Source organism: Lucilia sericata, unplaced genomic scaffold (genome assembly GCF_015586225.1).
Source record: "Lucilia sericata isolate MDLA Ls3-8-SP2 unplaced genomic scaffold, ASM1558622v1 Contig000762F_arrow, whole genome shotgun sequence".
Classification (NCBI taxonomy): Eukaryota; Metazoa; Arthropoda; class Insecta; order Diptera; family Calliphoridae; genus Lucilia; species Lucilia sericata.
In genome coordinates this window covers 202266-218089 of record NW_023994759.1, presented here as the reverse complement: position 1 = coordinate 218089, position 15824 = coordinate 202266, and the positions used below count along the sequence as shown (strand labels likewise).

Sequence of the window (15824 nt, the reverse complement as noted above, 5' to 3'; positions counted from 1 at the left end):
CTTTTAAGCCCATATTCATAAATGACTAATATAGTTATTGATGGTTTATAGCGGAAATTTTTAAGGGAAATAGGTTCATTAAGCCATTAAAAAGTTTTTGAATACGTTGTTTAAAATCTCCTTAGAAGAATTCGCAATAAAAACTACTTTTATATATGTATTTTTTTGATGCATAATTTTCTGCAATATTCAAATAATTATTTATTTATAGTTTTAAAGTTTTTGGTTTTTTTTCAATTTTTTTTTGTTCAGTTTCATTTTTCTGTTAAATTTTTAAATAAAAATATTTGTTATCATTAGTTATTATTAAATATTATAATTAAGTATTCTTAGTATTAGAGTTAGAACTAAAATTAAACAACATAAATTAAAACAAAAAAATAAATTTAAATGTAATAATCAGAATTGATTTTATTTATTTTCATTTCATTATCATTTAAATATATTTTTATAAATAGGTTTTTTTTGTTTTTATTTTTTTTTGCAAAATTTTTACAATGACTAGGAACATAACGTAATGTACACAATTCAATTAAATTTGGCTTATAAAACTAAACACAAATATAATATTAAATTCAAATAATAATGATAAAATACATAGTAGTAAATAATTTATTTAATTTACACTGAAAAATAAATTTGTTTTAATTCGTTGCTTTTGGTTTTTTTTTCTCTTCTTCTTTTTTCTAGCATTATTAAATAGTGTATAATTAGTAGTTTTAAGTTTTTTGTTTTAATTTTATTCTATCATCTCGGGCTTTTAATTTTTTTATTTTTATAAATTTTATTTTTACAACTTATTCGAGAGAGAGAGTGGAAGAAGAAAAAAAGTAAATTATACTCATATACTCTACCAATATAATACAAATTTATTTTAGTTTTTTGTTTTTCTTTTGTTCTTTGTTTTTGTTAAGTTTTGGCATTAATTGTTTTATTTTTGGATGCTTCTTTTTGTGGGATTTATTCGTTTAAGGAAGGAGGAGGAGTTGGGAATTTAAAAAAAACAGTTTTAAAAAGGAATTAATTTCTTTGGTTTTGTAGATAGATTTTGTTTGAAATTTCTAATTTCATGAAACCATTAGCAAAAACGTTTATAGCAATTTGTAAAGAAAAAATTAAAGCATTATAAGTTGGAGCATTATAAGTTGAATCTATGCAAAGAAGTCTAATAGCGACTAAGGTCTCAGACCTTAAACCACACATTCTTAATATTTTCAGTGACAAGAACTAGTTTTAATGGTTGCAAAAAAATTCATTAAATAATACGATTGGGCGTGGTTCAGCCCCCTAGTTTATGTCAATTTTCATCGTTATACTGAAATTTTAAAGCCAGTAAGAGACGTTATAGTCAAATTCTGAAAGGAGAGGTTCAGGGGTATATAATAAACACAACTTTTGCTATACCACACTGAATCCGAATCTGGCCTCAGAATTTCTTCATCACATCTGGGATTTGAAAATGACCTCAGATTCTTTTGGCCCTTGTTGAGACGTTATAATAGCTTATGTTTATGTCAAATTTCATCTTTATATTGAAATTTTAAAGCCAGTAAGAGACGTCATAGTCAAACTCTGAAAGGAGAGGTTGAGGGTCTCTAAATAGCCCAATTTTATATACTTAATAATAACACAGGCCGACAAATTGTTAATCAAAGTATCACACTGAATCCGAATCTGGCCTCAGAATTTCTTCATCACATGTGGGATTTGAGTTATCATGTCCTGAAGTAGGAAATAAAGCCATTTTTGGCCCTTGTTGAGACGTTAAACAGCGCCAAGACAACTTTATTTAGAAAATGTTGTATGCCATCTGAAAGTCCATTCTGTCAACTTTTCAAAAAGGCTTAAAGGGGCAAAAATGACGTTTATTTAAAATTTCGGACAGGATAGCTCAAATCCCAGATATGATGGAGAAAATCTAATTCATATTTGCATTCAGCACCGCTAAATCCTTTAAAAACGTCTAACTTGATCTCAGGGTTTCGACTTTTTTCAAATTTTGCCGGTTTGTGTCTTCTAGCTGACCTTGTTCTATCCCTATAAATGTAAAATAAAAAGAATTGAGAAATCCATAGTTGAATCAGTATGACGTGCTGTCAATAAGTACAGTAAGTACACCTTTACTAAAGTCAAGTATAAAATACAAATTTTCAACTAAAGTGTTGATCAGTCAACTAAAGGACTGATCAACGCTGAATCCGAATCTGGAATTTCTCCATCACTTCTGGGATTTTAGATATCATATCCTGAAGTTTGAAATAACGCAATTTTTGACCCTTTTTCAGGCGTTAAAACAGTGCCAAGTCAACATTATTTAGAAAATATTGTATGCCATCCGAAAGTCCATTCGGTCAACTTTAAAATAAAGACTTAAAGGGACAAAAAAATTGCATTTTTTCAAATTTCCGGACACGATATTTCAAATCCCAGATATGATGGAGAAAATCTGAAAAGTTAACAAACGTTGTCAATAGTGAGCTTACCACGTTTGTTTACTTTTAGACAACGGATGTGCATAAAATTTAGATTGCAACAACGAATTGTTGCAATGTTACATGTTGTTGTTGAATGTATTTGTTTTAAAAAATTTGATGTCAAATTGGTACATGTAATACGGACTTATTAAAGTCAAGTTAGGATACGGTCAAGTACTAAAAGCTCAATATTCTTTCTGGTTACTGAATCCAAAATAGAAACGACGGATAAGGCTAGATTCTGAAGCTCGAGAGAAAATCGGAAAGAAAACCGTTAGCTCGAAATTTGAACAGACCTGAATATCATTTCATTGCCTAGTTTTTGAGGAACCACCTATATTTGTTTAAACAAATCTTAAACTTTAAATGAATAGAATAGAATCAGGATATGGATTTTCAAATACAAAGATCATAATAAAAATTATTATAAAAATTAGTTGATGAACAATTAATTTCAAATAAATTTATTTAAAGTAAATTCCTTTTTCAAAACCTGTTTTTTTAGGAGGAGAACAGGAAGTTGTTAATTTTCTTTTTTTTTTGTGGGGACAAGGATTTTTCTCTATTAAAAAATGTAAAATTTTTATTAGCTAAAATTTAATTTATTTTTCATATTATTTTTTTATAATAATTAATAATAATAAAAAATAATTTATTTTATTTACTCACTTGTAGTGAAAATACTTTTGTATCAAATTTACAGAAGGTGTTAGTTTGTTTGTTTAATTACGAGAGAGAGAGAGTGAGTGATTGATTGATTATAAGAACAAAAAAAATACAACAACATAAAAAGAACAATTAGTATAAAATTATATTGTAGGGAAAGAGAATAGTGAGAAGAAAAAAATAAAAAAAAGAAAACAACAAAACGGAAACGCGCTTTTTTTTCTTGTTGTGATGTGAGCTTTTTTATATTATTTTGGTTTTTTTTTTTTTAAATATTTTATTAATTAAAATGATTTAAAACGCTATTAAGTGCTTATTTATTATTTTGATTTCCCATATTTGTTTACTTCATTTAGTTTGTTTAATATAAATTTTATATTTAGTTAATTTACAAATTTTGTTGTTGTTATTGTTGTCTTTAATGATGGCAGTTTTATATGAATTGTTTTGTTTTTGCTGTTATGTGTTAAAAACAAACAATTGATGTTTTATTTTAATTTATTTTTTTTTATTGTTTTTAGTTGTTTTTTGTAATAATTATTAAATATTAATTATGTGATGTTTATCGTTAATTTTAAAATTTAATGCGCGTTTTTTTTTCTTCTCTGGTTGCTTTTTATGCTGTTTAAAGTGGTTGTTTATTTATTTGACTGAATTTTTTATTTATTTTTTTTTTTTATAAAAAAAAGTTTTTCTCAACTTTTTTTCTTTTCCTGTAGCAGTCAGTAGTGAAGTTGTTGTTGTTGTTTTTGTAACACTACCAGCATATTAATTGGTTTAATAAAGTTTTATAAAAGTGTAGGAGTAATAAAAATCGTAAAGAAACAAAAAAAAAAACTCAACAACAACGAAACAAAAAAACATTAATAGGAAAATAATGAAATATTTAAAAGCAGATATTAATTTATCAATTATTTTATGCTTATTTTGCTTATTTTCTTTATTATTTTTTTATTATTACAAAGTATTTATTTTTTTTGTTTATTTATAAGTTTGTCTATGAGTAGGTGTATGTAATTATTTGATTTTTTTTAGAGTGTATGGCAGTTTAGACTTTTAGTAGAATTTTACTACCTTCTCCTCCAAATATGGCTGACTTGTTTTTATTATTTTTATTATTCTTGTTTTTATGGGAAACGGAAAAGTGGCGCTTATTATTTTAAAATTTAAATTTTGTTTTAGTAAAAAACCAATAAAATAAATAATTAACCTTAAAATAATAATAATAATAATTCAATTCTTTTTTAGTATTTGCCGTTCTTATTTGTATTATTTTTAGTTCAATTCATTTCACTTGTTTTGTTGTATATACAATTCCCTTTGTTGTTGTTTGCTTTTTGTATGTGTAAAAATTTATGTGAAAAGTTGCATTTTCAATGAAAAGTATGTCAGAATAGCAGTCAGCAAATATTTTAATTAATTAAAATCAAAATAATACAAAAACAAATGATTGTGTAAGGAAAAAATCTATTAGCTCCAATTTGAAAATTTTTTCAAGTTTTGGCTTCCAGACTTGACTTAGTAAGAAGTAAAACAATTATGCTCATACTCGATTTATAGAAAAAAGCCTTCGACTTGTGTTCCAGAAAATTTTCACAAATAAAAAACTCACAGACAAATAAATTTCGAATCCAAAATTAAGGCCAACTTGTTTCACACAAGCTTTTTTATCACGAAATTGACAGTGAAAGTATCAAAATCAAAACATCAATTTGAAAAATTAAGTCTCGAATTAAGAAATGAAAACCCCGAAGTTGTATCAGTCTAAAATACTACAGAGTAAACAAATTATTCAAACTAATCTATTCAAAAAAAATCTAAAAACAGTTATTCCACTTGAAAATTTTAATCAAAAATCAAAATTGGAAATTGAATGAACATGGCAACTGATATGAATTATGAATCATATTTTTAACAACTTCCACAAACTCACTAACTAAAATTTAAACAGTGTCAAAATTTAATACAAGTAAGTATGTATATTCATTTCCGGTTTTTAAAAACCACACAAAAAAAACTCAAATTCTACATACCCAAAGAAAGCATTTATGTTTTTTTCTCAGCGTACAGAAAGTCATACTTTCATCAAAATTCAATTGAAAAATTTCACACACATACTAAAAACCAACTAACTTGAGTTCAATTACAAATTGAAAAAAATAAATAAAACATTTAAATTATTTTGTTTATATTTTATGAGTATTTTTTTTTTTAATGTATTTCAGTTTTATGTATTTTTTAATTAAATCTTAGCCAAATATTTACATTTATAATTCACATGATTTTTTTTTTATTTTACTTAAACAAAGAACGAACTAAGTTTATCAGTCTGTTAAACCCAAATATTTTTTTGTAAAAAAATACTATTCGAAATATTTTAATATTTTTCCAAAAAGGGTTTTTTTTATGTTTTTTTTAATAAATAAATTTAACTAAAAAATTTACAAAATAAATCATACAAAAAAATTAATTTATAAAAAACTAAAACAAAATTTACAAAAATAATATATTACTAAAAAAAAATAATTTAAACTTATTTAATTAATCAATAAGAAGTAGAAAAAAGAAAAACAATTAATAATAAATATTTAAAATTTAGTTTAGTTTTTTTTTTCTAGTAGTTTAGAGTAGAGTTGTTTGTCTTTTTACAAAAAGTGCTGGGAAATCCCTTTATTCTTGAAATATAGAGAGGTGCACTTCATAAATTCACTGGTTACGTAGTCTGTCTCCTTGGAAAACTTAAAAACTAAGACATCATCATCTCGAAAACCGGCTCTTCCATTCGGAGGAAGTCAACAAACGGCTGTTTGTTGCTGGGTCTGGACAAGATGATGTTGATGGTGGAGCTGCTGCTGCAACGCCTGCTGTTGCTGTTGGTAATTTGGATGTTACGCCCACAAGCTGTTGCTTTCATCGCCAACTGATGCTGTGGTGGTATTGATTTCGTTTAATGACAAATTCGATTCATACTGATTAAGTTCATCTGGGCGACAGCTGTCGTTGGAACTGTGACTGCTTGTACTATTACTACTGCTACTTTTGGCAGCACATCTACAACTAATGTTATCATCTGTTGCTGATGCCGTCGATTTGCGACATGTACAGGGTGGTTTCTTGCAGTTGAATGTAGTCACCTGTGGGTTAGCTGGCGGTGGAGGTGGTGTAAAGTTGGATGAGAAACTAGATTGTAAGCCTGCTTTGCGTTTGTTGCTAGTTTGTGTCCCAGTGCCCTGTTCATGGCTGCAGTCGCAATTGTTTGTCTTTTGCAAAGTGGGCTGTTTGGAGTAGTCTACACTGTCGTATGTTGGAGCCACAATTTCGCCAGCGGCTCCCCTTGAAACCTGGCCATTAGTTATGGCATAGTAAGAGGGCACTGCATACTCGTGCTGTTGGTGGTGCAAGTGTGCGGCTGAGGTTAGTGGTTGTTGGCGCAAATGATGGTGCCTTTGGAATTCCAGCGTTTTGGCATGTTGGATTTCTTTGCTGTCTTTAGTTGCTTTGTAGCCCAATTCATTTAGGGTATTGAATTTACAGTTCGCTGCTGCTGTTGGTATGGGGGCATAGCCTCGAACACAATCATTTATGGTGGCATAGTTTCCACAGTCAGCATAGTGTTTGTCATTAACTACACCGGCACCAGCACCTTGACCCACCAAACGACCATTGGGTGCTGCTTGATATTCATGAGCTGGTGCATAAATATTTACCGAAGAACGATTACTAAGGCAGTTGGTTGTACGTTTAGTACGTATGTGTGGTAAAGCCATACGTAACTTCTGCCAGAATTTCTTGTCATCCCATTCAATGCAGGTACTTGTGCGTAGGTAGTGACGCATATCAATGTCTATATCGCGTTGGGGCAAATCGCCGTATAATATAAACACAATACGCTTTCTGCGTTTAACGATTTCATGCAGGGCACTTTTGTATTCGAAACGAGACCACTCATTATACAAGAAGTTCTTTGACAAAACCAACACAAATTGTTTAGCGCTTTCGGCGGCTTCAATGATGGCATCTGTGACATAAGCATTAACATTGATATCACGATAGTGCAGGCAAGCTCTGTAGCCCATGTCGTTTTCCAAGGTGTGTGCTAGTATTTGATTCACGAAATGTTCATCTTGAAGACTGTAAGCAAAGTATGCATCATTAAGACGTTCTTTGTCCAAATCTTCCACAAAACCAGGCGACTTGTAGCACATGTTGAGTAGACAGTTGGAATGGGCCCACATCTTTAATTCACGACGATAGCAGAAGAGACCAGCAATTAGACCGAAGAAACCAATAAATGCACAAGTTGCCATTAGTAAGAATGGCAAAAGACTTTCAATTTCGCTGGCTTGTACATAAGTGGCTACATCTTCACGTAAAGTACATTTCGTACCATTCTTCTCACGCAATACACTAGTGGCATTGTTATATACACAGGAAACACGGGCAGCATCAATAATCTTACCAGAACTCTGAGCCAAATAACTACGGAATCGCATCAAGTAACTGCACTCACAAGACCATTGGTTGTCAGCCAAACCGATTTCCACTAGATAAGGATTGAGAGCTAATTGCCATACCTCGAAATGCAGCAAACGGTTGCCATCCAAACGCAAAATTTCCAATTTCCTTAAAGCCTGGAAACTGCCGTTGCCTATGGTAGCAATGCGATTGTTTTGCAAATACAGTTCGCGTAAATTCTCCAAATTGCTGAACTCATTACCTTCCAAACTGGTGATGTGGTTGTCTTCCAAATGAAGCACCAGCAAACGTTTCAAGCCACTGAAAGTGGTATTGTAGATGATTTGCACATTGGAGTTGTTGACAAATAATACAGCCAAGTTTTTGCGACCCAAAAACGAATGACTTGCCAGTTCTACAAAGTTGTTGCCATCAATATACAATTCAGTGGTGTCCATGGGAACCTTGCGAGGCATTTCAGAGTAACCAGCTCCGGAACATTCTACAATATTTGTAGACCAGGTTTGATCATGGAAACATGTGCAATTGGTGGGACAAGTCATTTCACAATCACAAGCATCAAATTCACAGCAGTGACAGACAGCAAAGCAATGTGTTTTATACGAACACAAAAAGTGTTTGGGCTCGGCTTCAATCAATGGAATATAGGCTCTTTCACGATTATTAAGCAACTTACAGTAAATGGTCTCTAAATCCATAATGCGAGGATACTGGCGAGATTTGATGTGATTGATTTTCTGCAACCAATCAATGTTGCAATCACAAGTAAAGGGGTTGCCTCCAATGTAAAATTCAGGCAAGGCACGATGTTCATGTACTGGTAAAATACGTAAGCTCTTGATGTCCAAGGTGCTGATTTGATTGGCATAAAGATCTACACGTGTTAAATTTGTCTTGTGCATGAAAGTATCGGGATCTACAGTAGTTAAGAGGTTGTCATTGATGAATAATAGCTCGATGGAATTGGGTATGGCAGATGGTGATATACGTTGGATTTGATTAAAACTGGCATCTAAAGTTTGTAAGCGAATTTGTGAATCCAAACCAAAACGATTGGATAACTCAACTAAACGATTTTTATGCAAATCTAACCATTGCAAAGTGCTGGGTACATGGGCATAATCAAAGTGTTCCAAACGATTATCGGAAATATTAAGCCACAATAAAGAAGGCATGTTGCTGAATAAACCATTAATATCACTTAATTCGTTACCATCCAAACGAACAGCTTGAATGCTGGACGTCATTTCGAATGCACCAGGTTCCACAACAGCAATACGATTACGTGCCAAATTCAAAATTTGTAAACTGGGTAATTCCTTGAATGAATGCATAGTAATATTTTCCAAGTAGTTGCCAATTAAACGTAGACCATACAGATTGCTTAGACCTTTGAAGGCATTATCTTCCAAAACAGTTATCATATTTTCACCCAAATCGACAGTGCGTAATAAACGCATGCTACGTATGGCTAAAGGTACAGTTTTCAATTGGTTACCATTGAGGTTCAAATCCTGCAAGGAACTGCAATTACGAAAGGCTTCTGGGTGAACACCAATTAGATGATTATTGTCCAGGGAGAGTAGAGACAAAACATATAGACCATTCAGAGCATATGCGTCCAAATATTTAAGTTTGTTATGTGATAGCAGAAGAGTGTGTAAATTGTTCATGGGAGCAAAGGTTTCGGCAGCAATATTTTCCAATTGGTTGTGTCTCAGGTTGAGGATTTGAAGAGTATAGAGATCGGTAAAGATTTCAGCATCCAGTTGAGTGAGTTTGTTGTGCGATAGATTAAGTAATACTAATCTTATTAGACCCACAAAGGTACTGCGGTCAATCCAAGTAGAGGTAATTTGGTTGTATGACAAATCCAAGGCTTGTAACTGTTCCAAGTTTGAAAACAGTTTAGGAGATAACACCGATATGGAATTATTTTGCAAATATACTTCCTGGATAGATGAGGATTGTTCTGCAAATAACTCAGAAGGCAAAGCTACCAATTTGTTTGAGCTGAGGTTTAGGATTTGCAAATTCTTCAAACCACTTAAAGCTTTGTCGCCAATCATGGATATTTCATTGTTGTTCACTTGCAATACACGCAAACGTCTCAAGGTGGCAAAACCATTGGCGGGCAATAGAACAAAATGGTTAAACGAAACATCCAAAATTTCTATGTCCAAATTGCAAGGAGTATTAGAGCGTTTGCTCTCTGGTGAAGATGTGGCATCTGAAGGATGATCTTTCGAGCGATCACGGAATCCCAACTCGTTGACATCCTGTAAACGATTTTCACTCATGTTCAGCGAAATAAGGCCACTCAGTGTGCAGAAAATGTTCTCAGGCAACGACCAAATATTATTGGAGGACAGATCCAAACGTTCCAATTGATTTACTACAGCAAAAGCCTCTGGCTCAATGTCAAAGTTTAATGAAGGCCACAAAGTGTTGTGAGTGCGTACTGTTAGATTTCTTAACTGGGAAAGACCATCCAGTACATGTCTGTTGAATTTCGACAATTTACAGTATTGCACCGATAGCTCTTGCAGGCGGTGTAGATGAGCAAATGACTGAGGTTCCAAGGAACTCTTTGCCATAATTTCATCATTGCAAAGAACGTGTAGACCCACTGTATGCTCCGAAGGAATAACACTGAAATTTGTGGTGTCAAATTCACTGTTGACCGTACGCAAATTACAGGTTAACATTATTTCGGGATGATCAGGCCCAAGGGCTGGTAAAAAGTGACAGTCATCAGGAGCATCATAACGCATATCCTGGCTGGCCAAACGTGTATTATGAGCTCCATTGGGAGGCGTGTGCAATTGATTATTCGAAACACCGGCTTCGCCCATTATGGCATTCGAATGTTGTTGCAGCTGTTGTTGAGTGACATGTGTAGATAAAGGAGGTTGTTGTTGTTGCTGTTCTGTTTGCAATTGTTGCTTTTGCATGCTAACACTACCGATCAAGATGGTTGCAACACACATCACACAGACGATGATTTTGTTATTTGATGCCATGTTGGTTGTTGTCGTTTCAATAAGAAATTATACGAAATTAAAGAAACTTAAAAAAATTTCCAAACAAAACCAAATAAAAATTTCTATAAAAGATGCAATTGATTGCAATTAATCCAGTTTAAACATTTTGAGTGTTTTTCGATTTTTGTTTGTATTTTTAATTGTTGTTATGGCACACGTTATAAAAACTTTAACAAATTTCTTTCAATAATTTTTGCAAATTTATTTTATTTGTATGTGTTTGTTTGTTGGTTGGTGTATGTTTTCAAGTTCGTATTACGATTTTCACATCACGTCACGAGCAAACGATTTGCTTTTATTTTTTCTCTATTTTATTTTTGTTTTTTTATATATTTTTGCTTTTCTAGATGTTTAAGGATTTGTCGTTTGACGTTTACATAAAGTGGAGCAAATTCTATTTTTTTTTCTTCTATTTGTGTGTTTTGTTGTATTTGATGTTGTGCAGATGTTGTTTCGTTTAGGAAGGAAGAAAAAATCTTTGTTACTTTTCGGTTTTGTTTTATTTTGTAGGATTCTTTCACTTTTTCAACATATTCACACTTCGGTTGTTATGGTTAATAAGAAGAACAACTCATATGAGAATTTTCTTTTATATATTTATTTTCATTATTTAATTATTTTTCTTGCCTGCTCGGGCTTTTTGTCTAATTAGGAACATTAAACGTTATTAAATTTAATTATAATGTATGCGGGAAGGCGACACGTTTAAATGAATTTCGTTTATTTTTTGTTATTTCGCTTTTCACTTTAAAACACTCATACGAAAAGACGCACCCGTTTCTTAAGTTGTATAGATTTTATATTAAATTTTTTTTCTTGCTTTTGCTTATATTTTTTTAATAAAATTTCTTTAGAGTCACGAGTAGAGGTGTTTTGTAATCAAGTTCTAACTAAAGACTGACTTGTGTATGGTAACAAGCAACCCTTATATAGATGTGATGGTTTAAAAGTGAAATCACACAGACCACAGAGAGTGAGAGGAAAAAAGTGTACAATAGAGAAAAGAACAATAATAAAAAGAGAAATAATGAGAGAGAAATTATCACACAAAAAGGATATATGTTACACATTTAGTGGAAATGGACGGGCGTAGAAAAATCATAACAGAGCGTAAATAATGTAATACAGAGAGTGAATGTTAAAGAGAGAGAGCATGTGATAAAATGAGAGTTATTAAAATACACAGTGTGTAGAGTTTATTTTAGGTTTTTTTGTTGGTAAAAATGTGTTTTGTTTTCAAATTATTAACGCCGCACAGCTTTGTTGTTTTTCTTTAATTTTTCTCATTTTTTTCTTCTGTTTAAACTTCTCATGACTTACAGAATCCTTGCCCAACAGCTGTCGCAACAGATTTTCTTTAAAAAGTAAAACAGCAAGAAAAACTGAAATTTTTCACCACAGCAGGATATCAAAAAGAATACAAAAATCATTTAAAAATAACATTATGTTAAGATTTCATTCTTTTTTTCTAATTATCTTACTGTGAGATAAAAACACACAGTAACGTTAAAATAACATGAGTTTGCAAAATTCCATGTGTTTAATTTTTTAGTTCCTTTAGACAAAAAAGGAAAACAACGTCATAGAACTTTTGTTGTTGTTAATTTTGAATCCAAGATATAAAAAGTCAACTATGTTTAAATTTAATCTATCAAAAAAGAAAGCAGTAAAGGAACTGTATAAAGCCAGAAATAAATCACAAAAGCAGCAGAACATAAGAAGTTAAGGGCATCATCATACATGGTGTATATAGACAAATAGTTATGCGTATTTCCTTTTAAATTAAGAACAACGATGTCCTTTTTAAATCCGCTTTATAATTTAAGCTGATTATAAACATACTCATACTCAATACATGTCTGTCTGTCTGTCAGTCAGTTTGAAGACATACGTTCAACAAACCGAAGAGAAGAAAACAAATCTGTGTTTCTGCTTTTGTTATAAGCAAATCCTTATATGAGATTTAACATACCATTTACTTCCGCTTTATATTGTTAAAAAAGCAGACTTATTTTGGACCATTTTTTCTACTTACAAAGATTTAAGGTTGACAATTATGAGTCTTTGGTTATCATTGTGTTGTTGTTTTTTTTTTTTAGAAAATCAATAGTGTTTCTTTAAAGGTAACGTAATTTTCTTTAAGAATTTACAAAAAGACTAAAATCTTATTAATTTAAAGACAAAGTTTCAGAGTTCTTTAAACTTAAAGAAACAGCTGCTGCTTTCGTAACAAGATTTTAAAGAAATCGATACAGTTTTCAGTGTAATAGGATAATATTTTAATTCGCTTAGTCTAAAGCAGGCTTAAGAATGGTTCGACTTTTTAGAATTAAAGATTTTGTGAAGTAAAGGAAATATTTTTTTAAATTGCATAAGTTTTCATAAACAGTTCATGAAATTTTTTTCTCCAGAAGTTCGATTTTATACCCAGATTTTCAGATGTTAATAATGGAAAGTGAAAAAATCAATATAATTCCTATTTTGATTTGAATTCGTTCTATTTGGCGTTAATACCACCGAGTTCAGTTCGTTAATCTATTATTTATACCTTACACCTATATTGGCTTTGTGCCAAAGTATTAAAGTATACCAATCGGCTTAGAATAATTTTCTGAGCCGATTTAGCTATGTCGTCCGTCCGTCCATGTAAACCTTCTAATCAAACTGCAGTCGCATTTTGAGATAATTCAATGAAATTTGGCACATATTCTTCTATGGTACCGGAGACGAAGCCTATTGAAAATGGTTAACATCGGTCCATTATTTCACCTAGCCCCCATACAACTGAACCCCCGAATAGGGCTCTTAAGTTCATAATTATGTTTAATATACTCGTATCTCGACAAAAAGCTGCAAAATCAAGTTCTTTACTAGCCTTGATGACGCACATGAATTTTATAATTATAGGGTCTTATTTGACCATTGTCCCTATACAAAGCCTCCTTAAAAATTTTACGAGGAACAGCTTAAATTTATCTTTTAAAAAGCACTCTTTTACGCCCTAATAATTAAATTTTGATCTATCGATCCTTACATATATTTTACTGTAAATTATTAGCTTTTTTGTTCATTAAATAAAAATGGAATTTCTTAACTACCCTCGCATAACCTTGCCTTGCTAATGATTCAATTATTTTATTTATATATTATATTCGAAATCATATGGTGAAAAGTTTTAAATTTTCATCTTTTTATACGAAAAACTATGAAATTCCAATTACAATATGAATTTTTATAGTTTGTTTTTCATGCTTTATGTTTTTTTTATTTATTGTTCCAAACAAAATATAAAAAAAGTTTTATTTTTATTTTAATATTTTATTGCTGGGGCTTGTAGGAAAACTCTCAAGGTTCTCTAGAGTGTAAATCTAAAATGATTTTTCCTGCTAGAAACTAAAGAAAAAAAAGCCAAGAATAAACTACAAAAAACCCCGATATATGTATGTTTGTGTTGGCTGTTACGTTGCGGTAAGTGAGAAATTGGCAAATCCTCTATAAACCTCGGTTTTGTGGGCAAGTAACAGCCATTAAGTCAAGGTTGTTTTGCGTGCAATAAATTTTTGTAGCTGCGAGTATAAGAGTACGATTTGCACATTTACACTTTTTTTGTGTACAAATATTTGTTAGTCCTACTAAGTGTTGTTGTCTTTTCTTTACTTTTAAAGGTTGATTATTTTATTTTATGGCTTTGCAGCAGTCAAGGATAATGTGTTTGTTTTAGGTCTTGGTGGGAAAATAGCCAACAAAAATGTTGATTATAAATATAAATTTATTTTTGCAATAATTATCCTATGCATATGTATGCAAGGCAGATAATTAAGGATGAATACTAAGAAATTGACATTTGTGTGGCCACACAAATTAAATGGCAAAACCATACTTTAAATTTAATAAAAGACAAAAATGTTCTTTAAGAAAACAAAGAGTTTCTGGTGATAGATGAAAATATCTTTATAATTGAAATGTCAAAATAAAATTCCCACAGGAAATTGTCAAACAATGGTCAAAGAAAACACAAGCAAGAAATTAAGAAAAAAATTTACCACCACACACATGGTAATATGTTTCAGTTCTTATTGAATTGCTTACTAGACTTCAGTTATCACAAACAAAATTATAACATAAAGATTGCAAAAAAAAAAAAAAAAAAAAAAATACTAACAAATCAAATGTAATTGAATTAAATTGTATAGAAATTTTCAAACAAAACTTACCTCTATGGTTAACTTCCTGTTTCCTTTTCCTTGCCACACACAACACACACTTTTTCAACAATTGTTAGACCAAACTAGTTGAGAGAAGAAATTGCTTGTGATAAATGACAAAATGATACTCGTATTGACCATCATAAAGAAGAAAACTATAATAAAAAATAAAGAAAATATACAAAAAAAGGAATAAAATAGAATTAATGTGTTCACTAAATAGAAAAACAAACGAAAGATGTTTAAAAATCTATAAAGTACTTAATCTTAATTTGAAGTTGGAAAAGTCTTATATTTTTTAGTTTTTTGTTTAAAAAACAATGACTTTTGATGGCAAAAAAACAAAAAATAAATTTAAATTGTTAAAATGAAATCTTTATTGAAGAAAAGGTGCTAACGATTGTGAAACGGAAGTAAATTATTTTAGTTTGTTTAAACAATCTTGAACCAACCAGCCCACTCACGGACTTTGATAGTGTTTTCAAAGTCGGAGTTCCTTTCAGGGGCGATTGGTGTAGAGGTAACCTACCGAGCGATTATACCACCAGAATCTTTACAGATGATTCTAAAATCAACTTCAGTGTTGGTTCTGGTATCTTCTGTGAAAAAGCTGGGGTAAGTATATCTCACCGTCTTCGCAACAACTGTAGTGTCTTTCAGACTGAAATATTTGCGATGTCGGCCTGTAGGGTACTACATGACCTCAATATTCGCGGCAACATATGAATCTTTGTCGATAGTCAAGCAGCACTTCTCTCACTAAACTCTTATACTACTACTTCCCTATTAGTTAGATAATACAAGAAGGATCTGTCAAGCGTGGGTCGCCTGTCTGACATTATCCTTGTTTGGGTCCCTGCGCATAGGGACTACTATGGTAATGAACAGCCAAATGAACTTGCCAGAACAAGAGCAGTATCCTCAGATTCTTTCTTTAAAAGGATGAAAATAGGTGGAAT

The 15824-nt window shown here is 31.2% G+C and overlaps 1 protein-coding gene and 1 long non-coding RNA gene across 2 annotated transcripts in view; both read right to left on the bottom strand.

Annotated features, from left to right (window-relative positions):
* LOC119607927 overlaps window positions 1-15824 on the bottom strand; it is a 63818-nt gene that overhangs the window by 13475 nt on the left and 34519 nt on the right. The window contains exon 2 of the long non-coding RNA XR_005231771.1: window positions 14875-15020. This is a non-coding gene — a long non-coding RNA (uncharacterized LOC119607927). The remainder of the gene's footprint in view (window positions 1-14874; window positions 15021-15824) is intronic.
* On the bottom strand, window positions 3359-11538 carry LOC119607926 (toll-like receptor 6). The gene has a single exon (XM_037962087.1). The coding sequence runs from the start codon at window positions 10637-10639 to the stop codon at window positions 6029-6031; it is 4611 nt and encodes a 1536-aa protein (XP_037818015.1). The 5' UTR covers window positions 10640-11538; the 3' UTR covers window positions 3359-6028.